The 21,676-nt window shown below is 45.7% G+C and overlaps 1 protein-coding gene across 1 annotated transcript in view; it reads right to left on the reverse strand.

Annotated features, from left to right (window-relative positions):
• Window positions 1-21,676, reverse strand: part of Gdi (GDP dissociation inhibitor) — a 114,441-nt gene that overhangs the window by 57,923 nt on the left and 34,842 nt on the right. The window contains exons 3-4 of the mRNA XM_065428691.2: window positions 17,879-18,010; window positions 5,828-5,987 (exon numbers count right to left, since the gene is read on the reverse strand). Of these exons, the coding sequence (XP_065284763.1) occupies window positions 5,828-5,987; window positions 17,879-18,010 (292 nt within the window). The remainder of the gene's footprint in view (window positions 1-5,827; window positions 5,988-17,878; window positions 18,011-21,676) is intronic.

Raw genomic sequence — 21,676 nt, forward strand, 5'->3', positions numbered from 1 at the left:
TGTACTGTGAACGCCTACCAAGATTCTATGTGGCATACTGGTAAAAACAGCAGAAGCGCACATGCGGACATAAAGGCTTAAGTCGACCCCCCCATATCGCGTGACAGGAAAAAAAAAGAGCATACCCGAGGACGCATTCGATAAATAAAGAACATTTATTACTAGCTGGCATGGTCGCTGGACTACTCGTATTCACTAGTGCTGCCATCGTCATCGTTGCTACGGTCCCACAGCGCGTCTTCATCCAGCGAAATTCCACATTTGGTGAACGACCGCACGACGACATCTTGTGGAACAGCAGCCCACGCCTTTTCGCATTCTTACAACAGCTATACGTGCGCAACGAGAAAGCACGCCAAAAGAAACAACCATCCACTCGCAAATGTTGACCCAGCGATGCGCATGGGCGCAATTGAGACATTGGCAGTCGTATACAGTTCAAAAACGTTTGCCATTTCGGCATTGCTACTGCTCACTGCCAGGTGCTCTACGTCGTTTACTTAGGCACTATCTAAAGGCTGCTAAAAAAAGAAGAAGAAGAAGAAGAAGAAAAAAATGGCAAATTCCAGCCCTGAGGCTTTGCCAAGATTACACTGATAAGCATATACAGGCCATTTAGACCGAGTGAAATTTCGTTTCAGTTGGCCTTTAAGGGGAGACGCGGGTCTTGAAACAGCAAAAAAAATGCAGAGAAGCCGATTTTTTGAAAATTGTATTTGCACTACGTTAATACATCCAAGAATCCCTCCGTGAAATCTAGAATGTAAACTTATTTGGAAAATAAAAAATTATCCAATAATAAAAGAAACAGCCAGGAAGCAGCAACCTTCTCTACCACGAGTAAGTTTGTGTTCTCCAATGTTCTGAAACACAAATTTCAATGAGCACATGTATAAATGACCAATGCGCAATGAAGCTCTCAATCAAATTTGATTGTCAAGCCACTAGAAGTACAACTGTCTATGTAGTAAACAAAATGCGTTATGCAAGCAGTCAGCCATCTTTCTCTTGAACTCTGCATCACTCGTAGAAAATAGTTACTCGTAGGTTATTAAAAATCCAAGACATCGTGTGCAGCTAAACTAAAGGATGTTAGGCGTGCAATGGCAAGAGACAGGAAGAGAGACAGGAAGAAAGCACAGTGTGGATCAGAGAGCAAACGGGAAAAGCCAATATTGTATTTGACATTAAGACAAAATAATCGAGCTGGGCAGGCCGTGTAATGCGTAGGGCACATAACCGGTGGACCGGTAAACGCCAAGCTATCAGTCATCCCAGAAGAAAGCATCAGTAGATGCACCATTTCACCGCATTTTAATGAAAGCCCGACTAATTAAGCTTATTAGTAGGCATGCCACATTTTCTAAGTGCTTTAAAGGTTTAAGCATTGAACATGTACATAGTATCATGCTTGTATCAGTAGCACCTCTTGCTCTTCTAAAATTTCATAAAGCACCTAATGCTATGGTGCCAATGTAGCACTCAAGTGGGGACACGGGTCTCGAAGACAACAATAATCACAAAAAAGGTTTCTTGAAAGTGGTATTTTCATAACATACAAACACTGCCGCATGTTCTCACCAAGTTTCCTGCGTCATGGGTCAATATTTTAGCCGCAATATCAATTTATGTAACCGCCGCGAGCTATATTTTGACAGAAAGAAGCATAAAAAGGGAGCTATTTTCATGCCACGGCGCTGCTGAACTACGTATGCTGTCACGCCCATCTTGGTCACGTTGGAAAGAACTACTCTTCTTCAATTTCCAGCCACATTTTAATTTATCCCCCTATTCGCTATTTAGAAATACCCCACCAAAAAAATTCCCAGCATGCGACCCCATTTGCCCAATCAGTACACGTGACTAATTAAAGTTTCGCGATTGGCTTATGCTGCCGGCGTCGTCTGCTATGGAGCGCAGACGCGCTCGAAAAGCGAACCATGACACCATTTTAAAAGCCGCTAGCGTAGGGTGTAGTGATGTCGAAATGTCAGAAGTTTGCCACTCGAAACAAGTTTGGCAAGAAAAGAAAGTGAGCGCGCTACAACTTCAAAAAGTGCTCCGACCCTGCCGAAAAAACACAGTGACGACCACCAGCTGGTGGTTTCGAGCGATGGCTGCAACGAACGTAGCGAGTGCGAGCTAGGCCTAACAACGTCGCCGGCCGACAGTGATCGCAGGAGCAGCGTTCAGCATGACACAAAGATGGTGCAGCCAGCGGAATTGCTTCAATGGCAGAAGCAAGCAGGGGAAAACCTCCAATAACTGGCGGGCACTTCCGCAACGAAGCGGAAATTGGACATGTGTACGAGCGTCAACGACGGTGCGGACTAGCTGGCGGAGATGGAGTCGCGCTTTGATGTTATCAGTGTGGATGTGATAAGCACTTTGGTCTCGCATTTAAAGTGCAGTCTCAGTGGCGGCTCCGTGACTTTTGACTCAGAGGAGCGAGAATACAGCCGTGCCGTCAAGCTTTTCGCTATTTGTGAAAACTGCGGCGGTGTTGTTTCCGAGTGGAGCTCGCCGCGCGTGAAGAACAGCAAAACAGTCAACCCATTCGTAGTAAACATTCTTGCCGCTTGTGCGATGATTACCACTGGAAATCGACAAACAGCGATGAACGACGTTTTTGCTGCAATTAATATCTCGCACCGTGGCCTTCAGAACAAAACGTGGCAAGGTTATCTCAAGCAGAAGCTGGCGCCGGCGTTGGCGTCTGCTGCCCAGAAGCTGATGGGCATGTGTGAGCTATCAGTGAAGTCATTGTATAACGACTTGAAACTTGTGAACTCCAGGAATATAGCGGTATCTTATGATGGCTCGTGGATGACACGCAGCCATTCGTCGCACATCGGAGTCGGCACAGTCATCAAACTGTTCTCCGGACTTGTGCTCGACAGTGTTATCCTAATAACTTCTGTGCTGGGTGTGTGCGCAGCCCAAAACTTGGTGACCCGGACTACCAACATTGGAAGGCAAGACACTGACCAATCCATTCTGCAAAATGACCTAAATTCTATTGACAAGTGGTGCTCACGCTGGATGATGGATCTAAATGTCTCCAAATGCAAGTTAATGCATGTATCACGTAAACGCTCTACATCCAAATTTCTATACTCCTTGGGCTCTGTGAATTTATCCGAGGTCGACAGTTACCGCTACCTTGGCGTTATCATCACTAACAAACTAAATTGGTCGAACCACATCCAACAAATAACCGCCGATGCTTCAAGATCCCTTAACTATATTAACAGATCCCTATCCTTGTCTCCTCCGTCGATTCGTAAACTAGCATATGAAATTTTCATCCGTACCAAGTTAGAATACGCGTCTGCAATTTGGAATCCACATCAAAAGTACTTGACTGACACTTTAGAAGCTACTCAAAATCGTGCCTCCCGCTTTATCTTATCGAATTATGACAACACTATCAGCGTTACTAACTTAAAGTTATCCATTGGTCTACCCCTTTTAGCATTAAGACGCATAATTTCGCAACTCTGCCTATTCCATAAATTGTACTATAACTTTCCTGACCTTCGTTCCTCACTTTTATTTCCACCCATTCGCTCATCACATCGTCTATTCAATTCTTTATGTATCCAACGCCTTCATGGTTCTACAAACGCTTTTAACAAATCCTTCCTTCCCTCTGCAATAGAACAATGGAACTCGCTCCCGGAATCCATTGTTGTAGAGCGAAACCCTTCGAAATTTCGAGAGTTACTAACCACCCATATTTGCAGCTAATCATGCAAAAACCTGTACTTCTAGTGTCTTTTCAGTTGTTGCCTTTGTTTTTTTGCTTTGTACATGACTATTCATTCGATGTTTGTATTATTGTTTTGCCTCCCCCTTATGTAATACCCCAAATGGGGCCCTTAAGGGAATAATAAATGAATGAATGAATGAATGAATATGTGCCAAAGTAATAGAGAGAAAAAAAAAGCAGGGGGGATGGAAGTTGAAGCGGCACTTATACTGTTCCAGAGGTCAGTTCAGCTGCATCAACTGCGGTACACCACAGAACTCTCAGATGGCAATAGTCGCACATTTCTTACTCTCAGACAAGCCAAAGTGTACAGCTTTCTGCCAGTCGAGAAGGAAGATCGCGTGAATCCCGTCCAAAAAATGGATGGGGATTGCTTTACGCACTCTCGTTGCCAACCACAAGTGCTCTGCTTCTGGAACACTTGGTGGCAAGGGAAAATTGACGGGTGAACTGATTACCAAACTCTGTGCCTACTATGGATGGGCATTAAAATCCAACAAAGGGGATGTGTAGGCTATGATGGCAACATACCACCACATCATGTTAAACAACAAGGTTTCAAACCACAGTCTTTGCCCATCTGGTCTAGTCTCTTGGTGCCATCAGAAAGCTGGGCAAGGAAAAAATGAGCCCATCCCAAAGCATCGATATAATTTGCCTGGCCATGTTTGTCGAGCTCTTCTACCAGTGTATGAGCAGCTCTCAGAAGAAAAATTGCTTCAAAGGTACCAGCGTAGCATGACGCAAAACAATAATGAATGCTTGCATTTCATGATTTGGGCATTGGCACATGGAACAGCATGCATCGCTTTTTGCTGTTGAAGCTGCTGTGGCTGAGGCAGTAATGAAATTTAATTCGGGGAACGAGAGCATCTGCCATACTCCAGGAGCTTCATTTGAACCAGGGGCTACCGAGCAGCGTGAGAGTGGCTGAGAAAGATAACCAGCGAGCAGAAGCATCAGCCCGCAAGCGGGCATCTGCAGAAAATCTGCGACAAGCCTTCAAAAAATGCCATTTCGGTAGCTGTAGGCACACAGATTACATCCCTAGTGGCTACTAAACATTTAGATATGGGATATCTTTTTTGTTATATTTGAATTTTTAAAAGTGAGCTAGTCTTTTTTTTCGTTTTCTCAAAACATGAATTTTTGAATATTTGCATCCTTCCAGAAGCGATTTCGCAGTAATCCGGCCACCTAGAATTGTAATTTTTGCTGCAGTACTGAGCTACATGAATAATGCACACACTGGTAGCAGTGGATTTTTGGATCTCAGTTTTAATATTTTTTGTTATTGTCCGTACATAAACAACCACTTTGAATCCATTTTGAACAGAAAGCTTTGATGTGTTGTATAATTGTTAATAATTGTTATACGAAAAAACTATTCCTACTATTGTGAAGCTTATGGTTCGCAATATCCAGCTATGTGCCTAAAGCAAGCCTTTGATGAGTAGTTCTTGCTTCATTGCTCCCAGAAACAATGAAAATTAATTTTAGTTATCTTTAGAACTAATTGGCATATATTAAAAACAACTGCAAATTTGTAATCAGCATAAAAAAACTGACCAAACAAGGCTGTGCAGTTTCATTAAGTTTGGTAAAGGGGGTCTTAATGAAAGGCAGAATACCCACTTCCCCCCTTAACAAACACAAAGTTAAAATGGTCAAAAAGACATTCTTTCAATGTTTACGATGCTGTCACTTTCTTGTAGGGCTTCATCACCACACCGTGACACAAACATCGGCCCAGCACGCTATCACCAACTTCGAGCAACAGAACAAAGGCAGAGAGCTTTGCGTTGCACTGCCCCACTGTGGGTTATATATAGAGCAATTGCACTTAGAACAAACCCAAAACTGCGGAAAAAGTAATACCTGTAGACTAGTTCACCAATCGACAGAATACCAATCCATAGCCTGTACTTCCCCTCATTCCCATGACAGTTGAACAATTGCAGCGCCAGATTTTCCTCTAGTTATGGTGGTGTGAAACTATGGCCCAAACCCACTCAGCTTGTAACCAGATCCAATTTAGCCAGAACAAATGCCTACCTTTTCCACCCTGTCTGGCACGTAGGAGGGGTCACAGTAGACCTGCTTGCAGCGTGCAGTCTCGCTGCCCGACCGCACGCCTACCACTCGACCACCGTCCAGCACAATCTCGTCTATGGGCTTGTCCAGCATGTACGTGCCCCCATAGATGGCACTCAGCCTGCACACAAGGCAAGTTCGTCACTCGCTAACTTATCCCTCATGTCGATCATCTCTTGCTCTGACACATATGCATGCTGCTTTAGAGATCTCACCACCATAGGCTTAACAGAGGCTGCATAATGCACTTGCTTGCACACTGATTTTCCCACCCAGCTGATGCCAGAACTTGCACCTGATAAACTGATGCTAAGCAGAAATGGCCACTGGGGAGCAAAATGCGTGCAATGACTCAGAAAGTCATGTGTGAATGCTTTTATACCATTTATTTAAAGTTGGAGGCCAGGCAAGTGCAAGTTTGACCCTCAGTGTGCTTGTACTCCTGTATTTCTGCATCAAGATGATGCTCTCTCTATTCTGACAAGATAGTGCTCTTTATTGTGTGCAGCTTGGCATGGTACTTAAGCATCCCCATACAGCAACCGGGAATGAAATCCAGGAACTTGCAATCAGCAGCGCAAATACACCACACGTCATATACCAGTATCATTCCCAGAACAGTGCGCACCACTCTGCATACGTACATAAAATGTGGCAGCGATACACAGCTAAGCTTCCAGGCTATGTTGTCATTGTCTTCAATGTCAAGAATATCAACTTGTACACAAACGAATACTTACCTTTGAATATCAAGTAATTAAAAATATTGAACCCTCAGAGAGAGAGAGAGAGAGAAGAATACAGGAAGGCAGGGATGTTAACCAGTCAATAGTCTGGTTGGCTACCCATTGAACCCTCAGATACTGACAAACCAAGGCTTGTTATGAAAACTCAATCCATACTTCCCTTAATTTAAAACAAAGGAGCATTAACTGCAAATAAGTGTTTTTGGTGAGTGCACTGCCACTGCAATAATTTTTGCACAGAAGTCCCTGACCAATTCTTCACAGCTGCTTGCACTTACCCACGACATCCACAAAACCTGGCTGTTATACGATAAAAGCGACCTATAAGACTTCTGTTGAACCAGCGCATAATGGCAACCAAAATTTCCAGCACTGCACAGCAGCCGTAACTACATTGCCACAATTCAGGTTGTCCCTTTCCTTCCACGAGATTTTTAGTTTGTTTATTTGTTGATTACATGCTGCCAATCCCAATGGCAACTATTGCAGGAAGGGCAAAGCACAACGAAAAGAAAAAATTATACATAATTACAGAAAAGGTCTTAACCCCTTAAGAGCATTGGTTCTTGCTAGTTTCTTGAAGGGACGCTACAGGCAAATAGTCAAGCTTAAGTGTTAGATTATAGCTCAAGAATGTCTAAGGCATTAATATTATCGTGAACAGAGCTTCAGTAGGAGACATATTCAGGTGAATGTAGGATTCCATTTGTGACACTACCGAGACACTCTTCTAGTAATTGTCTGATGAAGACACCGTAACACATCATTATAATAGTGTCACTAGTACTAAACCAGTGATAATAAAAGGATCATTGCACTGTAATTTAAGATGGAAAAAATGCCACTTGCCCACTTTGACTCATAGAAAAAGCTCAATCGATGTTACTCGCGATTGGGAGTGGTCAGAAGATTGCGTTTCTACTTGATGCTTTGCCATTTGCAATCACATAGCGCTACACTGGTTTTCCTGACTCGCAGAGCTCAAACTGCAAGCAGCAGAAAATGCAGAAACAGTGGCTCACTCATGATGGGCAACATGAAATGCACCAGAGGAACGTGGCCCCTTCAGTTGCGATTTTCTCTGGAATGATATTGTAACAATCCACACTGACGTAGTACATATTTGCCCTTAGGTGTCCCTTTAACAGGTCTGCTTGCTTTAATAGAGTGTTTTAGCAGAACGTTTTTGACGGTCCGGTCCGCTCTCGCGTACCCGCTCACAGTTTGCGGAGCGGCGGACGAAGAATCAGTTTTAGCGGAGCGCCCGGCTGCGTCCGAAAGGCATGTGCTTGCCTGACGCGCCACCTTGCCGCAGAAGGTAAAACCGCTATGAACATAATATTCAAGTTGTAAGAATTGCCGCAATAAAATAATATATTTGGAATTGCTCAAGTGTCTGAAGGCATTTCACGCAATACATTGCATTTTCATTTCTTATATATATATTTAATCCTTACATTAACAAAGCCGCTACGCTGTGTTGTAGCCAAGACAAGGTTTTTTGCTCTTTCAGTACACCTAAAACGTGGTCCGCATAAACAAACATGCACACATGGCATGGTTCTGAAACGGGTTCATGGCCACAACCTCCCGAATAGAAGAATATCTTCGTGTCTCCTAAAGTGTACTCTAGGTTTGCGCTTTACAAATCCCGATTCAAACGACCTCGTGGACGGGCCAGCAGCACTGGGGGCAGCCATTTTGCTTCGCTGGACCCGCTTGACGCGCTCGCCGCGCTCCGCTGAGAAAGCTTTCTAGCGGAGAGGGGGCTCCCGTCCGCTCGCCCGCTCACTGCTGAACGGGTCGCGCATGCGCACTTGCGCTTCCGCTAGCCCGCTGAGCGGAGCGGACCGTCAAAAACGCTCTGCTAAAACACTCTATTAGGTACGGTGCAGCTGCCTGCAATAGTGCCGTAGCACAGTCGCTCCATCAAAATGCACCCAGTGTAGCTTGTGTTTCACCGGCGCGCACATGCGAGGGCGAGAGTGCTGTACCATATGGTGATCAGTTTAAACAACGCTTCCGTCCTCGCACAACATTTGATGGAGCGGCCGTCATACGCGGCAAGCTCGTAGAGTGCAGCTGCTGCACCACATTATCAGAACATTTATTGCCTGCTTATGCAGTGAATACACAAGGCTGAACCAGTGGCGACATCCCCGGCAAAAGATAAAGCAAAAGGAAGAGCCCACAATACTACCGTGCAGTTCACCTATAACAATGTATAGCTTGTAACAACGTGTCGACAGTCAATTTATGCACTGGGGCTATGAGAAAAACAACGTTATGACCGCATGTCGGATATACAGTCAGGCAATCACACATCCTCTAGTTATGGTTACGCCGACCGATTTTCCGTACTCCAAAAATTCGGACATGCCCGATTATTCGGTCAGCTTCGCGGCATCGCCATTCTCCCCATAGACCATAATGTATAACAACTGCCGAAAGTTCAGTCACCTTGCAACCTCTCGTCTGATTTTTCGGACACCCCTTGAGCCAACTCGGTCGAGAGTACCATGCACCGACTGACCGGTGCATGGTTAGACTTGCTGAACGCCATTTTTGTTTTGAACGGAGCTTCCTTGCTGCCCCACGAAGTGGCGCTACTGGAAATCCCCGCTCATTATTGTTTCTGCCTGCTTAGATAGAGTGGCTCTGCAGCAGTTCCGGTTTCAGCTTAGTAAGCCATGTTAAGACAATCCAGCAGCTGATTTGTTTCTTCGTGCAAGACGCTGCGAGCAGGCCGCGTTTTTCGTTTGTACGACTGGTGTCGGCACAGTGGTGTTTGCTTTGTGTGCTGTGTCGAGGTTTCGGTGATCCAATGCGGCATACCTAAACATCGCGTCAAGGGTCTAATGGCGCCGACAGTGCCTGCGCAGACTGCGCTGAGAAATGCCGGCAAGCGGGTGCCGGGAGGCCTAAGATTTGTCGCCTTCCGATGTGCTCCCTACTGACGCGGAAAATGTTTTGCCGAGACCTTGACCTTATCACGGCACGGAGGGGCGAAATAGCGAAAGTAAGGGCATGTGTACACATGCGCGTATCTCGTTTGTTTCGCTGCTCAGCGCCGTTAATAAGGTGCTGACAAGCACGCGGGTCGACAGTCGCGCGATACCACTAAAAACTTGGCCAGGTGCACATGCGAGCAGCATTTAAATAAATACTGTCACCATTGACAGTCACCATTGACCCCCTGAGTCGCATTTGTTTCACGGTAAAGGTGTCATGTCTTTCGGTATTTTTGCCATTTAAATTTCTTTTTTTTCATTTTGAGGATCCGTTAGTTGGGGGATTGACCTATATTCCGGTCCGACCTATAGTCCAGTTTTTACGGTAACACTGTTGTCACACATCGCATACTGTATGTGCAATAAAAGCGTGCGGGGGTGAGTTGATAATGGCAGCTCAATCCCGCATGCGCAAGGGAAAAAAGCAGGGAGGTGGCACGCAGTCTTCCAATGCGTGGAAGGCACTGGGTGGGGCTTTTACTCCAGCGATAGCTGCACTTGGCACGGCCGAGTACAGGCGCATGGGCCCTATCTTGAAAGCGATCTGCAATAGAGACTGAGTGAACCGAGTGCTTATAGCTCCGTGTGCACTGTGTTCTCGCTGCTTAGTTCAAGTTGAAGCCAGAGGCAGCAGCACGAAGATCAATTTACTTGCTGCTGCCACCGCACTTCCTCACTCCAGCTTTTAGACAGTGAGTGTGTGCAGTCATCGAGCGAGATGTTTTCATGTTTGCTTGTGTGCACATAACATGCTTGGTAATTTGGCAAGCATGTGAAGTTTATACAGCCAGTAAAACTACAGTCGGACCTCGATATATCGAACAGCGCGGTGATCGCAAAATAGTTCGATATAGCCAGAATTCGATATATAGAATCACGTAGAAAACGCGTCAAAAACTAGCGCAAATCAATCAATGAACCAATCGTGGCGCAATAGATACTCACATGAAGCTTCAAACAAAGTATTTATTTAGTTCGCTGAAAGTACTGAAGCAGCGTAGCCTGCTTCATATTGGCAACCGCGTGCTTGACCACGGCGTCCTCAACATAGTTCAAACGGTCCACAAGAGACAGTCCAGTGCCTTCTATTGCGCCGCAGTAGCGGCGTACAACGGCCAAAGCAGCTACAGCCTCAGTTGCAGTCGGGCGCGGGGCAACATCAGCGCTTGCTGGATCCGCCTCGGCAGCGTCTTCGTTTGGCCGCTCAGCAGTCACTTCTGCCGCGATCTCCACGTCTGTTAACTCCGCCACTGTTCCGGTGCTGTCGTCACCGCCAACGAAGTCCGCAATGCACATGATGTGTGGCTCAGCACCGACAAAGCGCTCCAACTGGCTCCACGGCCGCCTCGATCACGCGCGCACGGCAGGGGCAAGCCTCGCTGTGCGCGCGTGATCGAGGCGGCCGTGCTGACTCCAAGCCGCCGCATGTGTATGCCGCTACGCTCAAATGGCGCCTTCGGCGCAACCGATGTGGGCGCTGTCGCACGCAGCAGCCTGGAACGCCGATCGCGCCGCCGCTATCTTCGAGAGTGTTGCGGGAAAGCTCGCCTCCTGTCAACAAAGCGCACTTGGTCTGGGGCGGCGGAGTTCGATATATCCATTTTACATCCGGCCCCGTTCGAAATAAAGAATTAAAAATGCATGCGATTTTCCATGTGATATAGAAATTGTTCGATATACGCAATAATTCGATATATCCGTGTTCGATATATCGAGGTTTGACTGTACTATCCTTACTTCGTATAGCTGTTTGCCAATTTGCTACCGCAATAGATGCTTCACCATTCGGGCAAATCTGGGACTTTCTTTTTTGCAGCCTACTTTCTACGTCTTACTATAGCACAAGTGGCAAATATGGGTACGGAACTACAAAGCTATGTTTAAAAGCACTTTTTTACGGCAGTCCAGTTACAGCAATAATCAGTTTTTTATTTTCAATATCGTTACAAGTGCACAGCACAGTACCGTATTTACACAACTGTAAGTCGACTCGAATGTTAAGTCGACCCCCTCATATCGCGTGCGAGAAGAAAAAAAAGAGAGCATACCCAAGGGCGCATTCGTTAAAGAAAATTTATTTGTAGCTGACATGGTCACTGGACTACTCGTCTTCACTAGTGCTGCCATCGCCATCGTTGCTACGGTCCCACAACGCGTCGTCGTCCAGCAAAATTTTACATTTGGCAAATGACCGCACCACGATATCTTGTGGAACAGCAGCCCACGCCGATTGCACCCAACCACACGCAGCCGCCAGGGAGGCTCTTTTGAGAGGTGCAGTTGGCGTAATTTCACAGTGTTCTGCTGCCAGCCACTCATACTCACGACAGAGCAGGTCCTTAAACAGGGTGTCTACCAAGTTGACATTTCCAAATTCCCAGAGATTTCCAAGTTTTCCATGAGTGCCTCTGCAAATTTCCCTGAGTGATGCAGAACTATGTTTTATGTCAAGACGGGCTGAAACCATATCGCCTGATGCTGTCACTCAGTAAGCCCATGAAAAAAATAACAAAAAGCGACTTAATCCAATTTGAATACAAAGGAGTAGTGTTTATGTTATTCAAAAAGAGAATAGAAGGCAGGGGTTAGTAAATTTCACAGCAAATAAAGTGTCTTCGAAAAAAATTGCAAATGGTATCAGACATTCTCAAATACGAATAAAAATGAGATGCATATAGAAGCAAATATTTTCGAATATGAGTTTTTCTATCAACTGATAGCAAGCTCAGTGGTATGAGGCCCGAACATTGTCACAACTGACATTCTCTCTCAACAGCTCGTAAGTCAACCTCAACTGTCCCGACATACTCTCAGCCCACGCACGACGCCCGAGTGTGGTGTTTCACTGCTTTAAATGGATGAGGGACACCTGCATCTTGGCATCACCCAAACCTTTGTTTTTTGAGCTCAAGCTCCTTCAAAACGGCCGCAGCACACTTCCTTTCCCGTTTATTCCTCAATGCGTAGGTCATTTCTGTTCTTGTCCTTCTGCCACTCATTCACCCCAAGGACCATTTGAAGCATCTTCGTCAGTTGCGCAGTCCACGTGCGATTTTTCGAACACCCTAGGGGCCACGAAAACGTCAAAAAAATCGGCCAGTTGGAAAAAAATAAATACGCGTCATTTACTGCCCTTAGGGGCTCAAACCGCCACAGGCACGTTCGAAAACGCCCTGAAGGCCCGTCGGCGTACATATTAGGCATATCGGTGCTCATACTGTGACAGGAAATACCAAGTGCACGCGTGTATAATTAAGGAGCACATACTGTGTTCCGTGGCAATAGCCCCTTCCCACGCTTGTTATGCTTCACTGCAATACTTTTGCGTAAGCTTCACCAAGTAACATTCCTGCACAGATGCGAAGCTGACTTTCGGGAACCGGCATTATGCAACGCACCGTGTTTTCCAAGTTTCTAAGCCAATCGCGAGGACCAGAAAGGCGGAGTCCGTGCAATTGCTGACAGCAGTTAATTCTTTCAATAAAAAACTCTGCACCCAGTGGCAAGAAGCTTCATAGCGAACGTCGAAGCAGCCAGGCCTAGCGGTGCCACAGTGGTGGCAATGGCTGCCAATGGATCTGCATGCGAGTGTGCCGCTTCGAGGTGGCGAAGTAATCAAAACAGCAGCGGTGGTGCCTTTGATTATTGCCGTTTCGAACCTGCGGTCACAGTAAAACGTCCGGAAAATCGGATGGCGAAGAGTTCTTGTGTCCGAAATTTAACACGTCCTGATACGTTGATTCTATAGGGTAGGTGGTGGTGTCGCGAAGCCGTCCAATTTATCGGGAATCCGGAAAGTCGGTCATTGACTGTAGACTGGCAACTCCTCCAGCCGACGACAGGGTGTCAAAGATGATTCATTACAATTCCTGTCTGTTACTCGAGCCAGCATTACCGCGACTTTCGACCCTTTCAATAAAATTGCTGCTAGTATTCCCTGATAGAGACCCAAATTACCCGAGTTTTCCCTCACTTTTTCAGACTACTCAACATCTCTGAGAATTCCCGGTTTTCCCGGTTGGTAGACACCCTGTTAAAAGGTGAAGATCCAAGCTTGTTTCACGACGATGTACGTCTCATGTACGTCTCATGTACGTCTCATGTACGTCTCATGTACGTTTCATGACGATGTAGCGAAGTACGCCGCAAGCTTAGCCTACAGCTCTGGAAGGCGTCCAGACTTCGGGACGTGGGAAATTCCTCACTTGCGTCACGGTGAAAATTTTGCTTCATTGCAGTCGCCACTCTCGCATCACCCACTCAGAAACATTGAACTTGTAGCCCGCTGCACAGCAATTTGTTTCTTCAGCGTAAAGGATGGCAGCCCTCTTGAACACTGCTGTGAACGAATGCCGAATGATTAGTGGGCCTGGAGCACTCGTGACGACTGAGGAAGCATAAAAGTAGCGCGTAGCCGGCAGTCAAGTGGAATGCGCCCAACCAATGCCTTTCGTCAAACTATAGAGAAAGCTAAGCGCAAAAGGGAAAGAGAAACCCGCGAGCGGTGTCTACTTCTCCATGAACTACCGATACTCCCCACAAGCACCGCCGTTCTGGAGGTGCCGCCGCGAATGGAACAGCGGTGCTTCAAGGAACTATCAACCCCCCCCCCCGTGGGTGTTGTGTGCACTGTAAAACACTCAAGAACGTTGAAAAACCTTTCCGAAAAGCGAACGAACACGTGGGATAGCGAAAAGCTACGAGTAGGACCATAGAGCAAACAAAATTGTAACTACGTTGTAGCTCCTGTTGGTCTCACTTTTTTGGCTGTGCCAAGTTTTGATTTCGATTGTAAGTCGACCCCCCCACTTCAGATTTTCAAATTTTAAAAAAGTGGTCGACGTACAATCGTGTAAATACGGTAATTAGAGAATCCTGAATACAGAAATTTCAACTGAAGCTAACAGTGAATAGCATAACATTCTACCGAATATTGGAAAATATTGAATGTTCCCCCAACTCTAGTGCTGAGGCGTGAAATGGCATTTGAGAGGATGCATTTTGTGCATAATTTTGTGCGTTTCAGAAGAGGATCGTTGATTTGGGAAAGAAGAAAAACCAAAAAGATTAGATTTCAGCTGCAACTAAAATCACTTTTTCATAATTTTGTGCATGTTTCAATCACACGAATGAGATTTTACTCAAGATCTTTCATAAGTGACCCACTATTTTTTTCACCAGAAATGTGAGCACTTGCCTGCGACGTATGAAATGGACGAGAGTGTCATTAGTGACTTGGTACTCAAAATACAGCTGACTTCCATTAGTTCAACTGCAGTTAATTTGATTCCAACCGAAGGTCCCAGCTGGTGCCCCTACATTTCTATGGGCCCAAACTTGGGCTATTTCAATCTCAAAATTTGCCTACGCCAAGTTATTCGAACTTATCTGGTCATCTTCGCCGCAATACAGATGTGTTATGCGGTGATGCATGCAAAAAAATGAAAATGGGCCACTGTTACATTGACACTGTACGCATTTCTTAAGTATACAGACATGCACGTGTCATCTCAGCCCACACTACGAGCACCTACCGTACATAATGGCAGCCATTCAGAGTGGTTTCTGGCATTGTTGCGGAGATCTCAGTCCTTATTTCGCCTGCCACAAGTGTCTCGTATATGAGACTTAATGGAGTCTATTATGTATTCCTTATTTATATGTGCGCACATGCAACGTGTACTGAGAGGCAGAAAAAAACCTGCGTTTTGGGAAAGCTAGTGAAAAAGAAGGCGGTATGATGAAAAAAACTCAACAAAGCCGAGGTGGCATTCGCTTAAAGCCAACGAAAGAGCGGAGACCTACTTAAAACTATCGGGCATTTCGGTGCTCACAGTGTGGTCAGAAACAGCGTGTGTAAGTGCGCAAATTAAAGGAACACATACTATGGCTTGTAAAGGCACACGCACGCTACCAGAAAAACGCACGCGGCATGCCGCTGGCGGCAAAACGCAGCTGCAGCAGAGTGGCCACACCAAGTGGCGGCGAGCCGCTGCAGCAGTCACGTGACAGTATGAAAATCTCACCTCCTCTCTTACTCTGTGTGATGGTGCGAGAGGTCCCGTGTTTTTTCCTTCATCTGCTGACAGATCTGCACCGTGTTTATGTTCTCCATCCTTCGTTCTTAACGCAAGTTATCTTCTTAACATTATGTTCTTCATTCGTAACGTGAGACAAGGAGAATGAGGTAGGGTGTTGCCTCTGCGCCCCTGTATTCAGGGTCATCTTGTCGTACAGAATCGGATATGGTGCACTGTCTCCCAAAAGCTTTCCGTCAGGACATCTCGATTTAGACTTGTCACTGTAAAAACACTCGCAAACTATCAAAAACAAGCGCAAACAATACCAAACCAAGCGAACCAAAACAGGCAGACGATAGTACGAAACAAACGCTCCGGCTAACACTACATGCGAGTACGAATCGAGCGATCAGGTGGTTCTGCATGAAACCAGTTTCCCCTGCGCACGTCACTGAAGGGGAGACTCAATAGTCTCCAACGTTCGGAGCTGGCTGCCGCAAACGTACGCTGCCGGTTCGTCAACACCACTCAAGCACGAACTTCTAAAGCGTTTGCCGCATTGTTCCCTCGGCAATGGCCACTGAAGGACGCACTGCTCTGGAACTTACGGTGCAGCAACCGTACCCACCGTCTGTTTTATCACTTCCCAAAGATTCAGGCATCTTCTGTGGCACAGATGACATGGACGTCGAGGAGTGGATTTAGTGGTATGAGCATGTCAGCAAACAGAACAGGTGGGACGATACGCTTATGTTGGCAAATGTGGCATTTTATCTTAAAGGAACCGCACCTGTCTGGTACGAGACGCATAAGCACGATCTGAACAGCCGGGACCTATGCAAAGAAAAACTGTGCGATTGTTTGGCAAGCCCTTGGGTCGTCAGCTAGCTGCTAAAAATGAACTTTGCTTTCACACGCAGTCAACTATTGAATCATGCACTTCGTAAATTCAGAATATTCTAGCGCTCTGCCATAAAGTTTACGGTAACATGTTCGAAGCAGACAAAAATCAGGCACATAACTCAAAGGTATCACCAATGAAACATTTAACCTCTTAGTATTAAGAAACTGTGCTACTGTGGATGCCATTGTGAAAGTGTCGGCGATTCGAACAAGCAAACTCCTACCGTATCCCATAGCAATTCACCTGTCTCCGTAATACTGCCACATCATTATCATAAGAAGAACCGCCACCGATTTACAATCACCTGCTTCAGACACTTAGATATGTATCGATCGTTGTGAAATAGAACTGATTTCACCAGTCCCTTTTGTGCCCCATGTCTCGACTGTCAACCAGCCTATGGTTTCCTTGATTCAAGCAGTGTTTCTATGGAGGGTCACTAATTTGGAATTTTCCGATGTCTGCACCATGCACGTTCCATCAGTCACACTGAGGAAGCAGCCCTTTTACTCACGATACCACAATCCCGCTGAGTGGAGGGCGCCGGATGATCGCCCAGTATGTTTCACGTGCTCTCGAGTTGGGCATATTGCACGGTACTACTGGAGCCATCGGATCCCGAGCCGTATCACCAGCTGGTAAGTCAGACGCTGTTCTTTACCTGGCATATTATTCTCTTCGAGGGAACCCTCAGTGATGTCAATTATATAGCTAGTTGGCATGCTTGAAGTGTTAGCTGCAGTCATAATAAACGCTTTTTGAGCAAGTGTGATTGTCATCTATTGTTTCCTTGAATGAGACCACGGTTGATGGGCAAGTGTGTGCCAACCGCGAGGATCGGTGTGCTGAGGCATAGCTGGCATCTCCCCTTTATCCCAACAACTCCAAGCTGCCATGCACCCCATGGCCTCTACAAGCCCTTTACCAGCACGATGGATGGCGCAGCGGTGTTTCCTGCATCCCACGCTCCAGCAGCCACACTTCAACTGTTTTTGCCAATCAAACTTCTCATACTGAAGGATGAGAGCAAGTAACTTCGTCCTCTCCCGAATAGTCTTTTTTTTCTGCACTTACCAACCATAACAGGCTCCAAGTACATGCTTGAAATGGCTAAAAACTTGTTAAGTCGAAACCACGCCACGAAATTACTTTATAAAATCTCTAGATTGGGAAATGAAAAACTTGTTACATCGTGGATTTCGTTAAATTGAGGTTCCTAATCCCAATGTTTGACTGTGTGCTTGTAAAAATATGACATGAAACTATTTTTGTATCTGATCTCACTTGGTTATAACTTTCAAGTCTACCACAAAATGGTATACAGAACATACCTTGCGAAGCCCTGTGGCAGCTCCCCAAGGCCGTAGAGTGGATAGAGGTAAGGAGACTTGCCATACCGGGCAAGCGAGTCACTGTACAGCTTGATTCTCCGGATCAACTCCCCACATGGCCTCTGCAGGTACCTGCACACACACAACATCTTGGTGTCCAAAAAGATATCTCAGGGCAAGTGACAGATAACCAGTGGCGTCATTTCTGGCAAAAAATACTACAGTACAGTCCACTTATAACAATACATCGCTTATAACGAGTCGACAAAGTCAATTTAAAAAAAAAAAAAAAAAATTATGCATTGATGCTACGAGAAAAAAATGTTACGTTATGACTGCATGTTGGATACAACGATAAAAACTATGCCTTCTGGATGGCTTATTTCATGCAGACTGAGCTTGACGTTTGCATTGCTAACTTCCCCACAAGCGAACAATGCCAGAGGGGGTGGAAAGTTTGCCTATGCAAATTCGTATTCGCTGCTATTACCACGCTGCGCATCCTGCCTGTGTGCCGATTGTGAAAGCCACAGAGAGCACTGCGAGTTGGAACAGCTGGCCACAACATGGCACCAGATGCTTTGCGTCCATCTGAGTCATGTATGATTCTGCTCCATACAAGTCCAGGGAAGAGAAAAAATTTTTAAATTGAAAAGTGAGGTGCCACAGTGGCGGCCGCCCTTTCAACAATAACTCTAAGCGAGCATGGAAGTGCATTGCAGAAGCACCTCCGAAGCAAGCAGACAGCCCAATACTAGTAGAATATGGTGACGACAAAGTGCAAAGCAGTGTCACTTTAGGTTAAGCCGCAAATTTTGCAAGAATCAAGGAAGTATGAGCTCACGCAGTCAACGATTTCGACTATTCTGAACCAGGAGTGCCACGATCAAGAAAACTGGAACCAGTGGCCATGCAGGTTAATGTAAAGGGTTGGAGACCCTTTTCCACTATTATTAACCATTATGGGAAATTGCTTTCTCTGCCAGGACAAAATCCCCATGATAGCGAAACCAACACGGTTTCACTGACATTGCCGAGCTCTCCGAGCTTGTCGCTACTGACAATACAACAAGTGGCATTTCGATGGAGGAGTTTCTAAAGTGCAGACAATGCTGCCTCGTTTTGTGAAGGTATCTCCAACAAGGCAATCATCGTCGCGACAGAAGGCACGACGACAGCAGCGGCAGTGATGAAGAGATTTACAATGGACCCTCTGACCCCAACCTTGATGTTCATGCAAAGTGTGCTGCCATTGATCGACTGGCTAATTCATTTTGTACATGCTAAAGAATTGCCGCCAGAATTTGCGCAGCAGCTGGATGCAATGCACACCGCGGTTGGGAATCTAACTGCCATGAAAGCAAGTACAGAAGTGTGACTAAAGCTAAAGCTTAAAGAGATACAGAATAAAGCATTTGCCGCCGAGATACTTAGCATAAATGAAACCTTGGGTGCTGAAATTGGTTAACACAACCTTGTTTTCAGGCACAAACTAGTTTGATTTAGTACTGCCTGACTGGTTTCAGCAATTTGTTATAACTTTGCTTTTGTTACTAATGTGGTGCCGTAATCCGTTGTCTTCACATTGCTCCACTTTGAAGTGTACTCGATAAGCATGCAGAACTGTTCATTGGATCTTTTCCAGATCGTACTCCTGCCTTATGGCAAGCGTCTCCGATCCGTCCTACTTTTTCACGAAGATTTTCCCATTACGGCACCATATGTATTTCCACTCATTTTCGCGCTTTTTAGACGAAGCCATCTCGAGGAGACGTTTTAGTGTTGGACTTAAGTGTTAATTCACGTAGACAGACGACGCTGATTCACTGTCAAAGTTGCTGTTCTTAAGACGCAGTTTTCTTGCCTTCTCAAGTAGGGCATCCCACTTCTGTCGTCGCGTGAACTGTACAATAATGCAGCCTGGCTTATTTCTAGCATGAACACGGTGACAAGCCTCAATGTCATTTGGCCTAACGCTCACTCCTAAAAGCTGTCCAAGTTTGCAAACAATAGTCGTTACGTACTCGTTGGGGCTTTCTGCGATACCTTTAATTTAAATATTTTTGTTTGCCGAATATTGTTCAGAATGTTGTAAACGAGACTCCGCGTAGTTTACTATTTTCATCCTTCACCTCAGCATTTCCCGCCTTGATGGTGTCATAATTCTGTCGAATGTCTTCGAAGATGCCACTGATGTGATCCATACTGCGAACATCATGATGAAGTTCTGTTCGCAGTGCTTTCTGCGCAACTCCCTCTACAGCCTCACGGACTGTCTTTAGTTCCTGCCGTAGTTCATGCCTTAAATCATTGACTTCTGCAAGACTCAAGACAGTATCAGCACACACAAAAACACACTAAGAAAAAGGTACAAATCTTTAGTTCTCACTTTGGTATTGACTCGTCCTTGTTCTGTAATTATTTAAATTCTGTAGCTGTTATATTTAATCCCTTAATGGCTGTAACCTGCAATGCTGTCAGAGGTTTGGTACCACTACTGCTTGCTCGTGTTTGTACTGCAGCCTCTACGTCTGTCTTCCGTATCCTCTTTCAACTTGGGTCTAGGTCATCTGCCCTCCTCACGCCAGGTACATTTTCCACCTTCAAAACATAAAGGGCACCCTCCACACATCTAGCTGTGGCCGGACCAGTAAAAAAGGGTGTCAATATTTGAATCCGTGCCTCTGGCAAATATTTAACGAACTTGTCTACCAAAATTACTGGTTTAAATACCTGGTCATGCGTTCTGGTGGCACTAGACTCCTTACTAAAATGGTATTGGCTGCCATGTCTCTCAAGACCACAGCTTTGAGTCCTTGTAACTCACCTTCCACTACAGGCATGTCCTGCTCTCTCTGTCCATCCTCTCTTGACCTCATGATACATGCCGTCTTATCCACGTATCTAGTCCTGCATTCGTCTGCCTTGTGACCTTTCTTTTGGCAAAACTGGCAAACCACCAGTGTTTTATGACGATCACCTCTCACTATATGACCTAACCAGTTACATAAAAAAACTCTGCGGTCCACTTTGCCTACCGATTTGCCCCTGGTTCTTCATCTCTCCTACTGCTGTCATGTGCACATCTTTGTCACCCTTTCCCAAATTTCTCTATACTTGTGCCTCCATGAACTGGTCTGCTTGTTCTACCATCTGCTCCACAGTTTGTAGTTTTCTTTCTTTAAGGAATATCACCAAACTGCTCCTACACCTGGCAAGAAATTGTTCACCCACGACTTTGGTAGACATGCGAACTGCTTGCCTGTTTCTGAATCTTCAGGCTTACATGACCTTAACTTCTCCCAGAACCCTTCTGCGGTCAACCTGAATATTTGCAATAAAGTTTTCATCTTGTCATAGTCTAATGACTCCCCTGCTGGCATATGCCTAACGATACTCAGAGCCTCGCCCACTAAACAAAGGTTTAAAGCGTAAGCCCACTCGCTCCTCTTCCAACCTTGCCCGACTGCTGTCCTTTCAAACTGATGCAAATACGCATCCAGGTCATCCCTCTGCTTATCGAAATGTGCCATCAATTTCCTAGGGCAAATCTGTCTTGGCTTGGAAGAAGGCGAGTCAGATGACGCCGATCCGGGTGTACTCGTGCCATCATGAGCCTGCACCCATCTCTGTTAGCTTTATCTTCAGCTCCAAAATTTCTTTTTCTCTTTTCTGCTCTTCAGATGTTCGTTCGTGTTGCCTTTCTTTTTCTTGTTCAGCACACTTAAAGAACTTCGTCTCGTCCTTTGGCAGATTTAAATCTTAACTATCACCTCAAAACGTTCCCACTCCATCTCT

The sequence above is a fragment of the Dermacentor albipictus genome, chromosome 6, assembly GCF_038994185.2.
Source record: "Dermacentor albipictus isolate Rhodes 1998 colony chromosome 6, USDA_Dalb.pri_finalv2, whole genome shotgun sequence".
Classification (NCBI taxonomy): Eukaryota; Metazoa; Arthropoda; class Arachnida; order Ixodida; family Ixodidae; genus Dermacentor; species Dermacentor albipictus.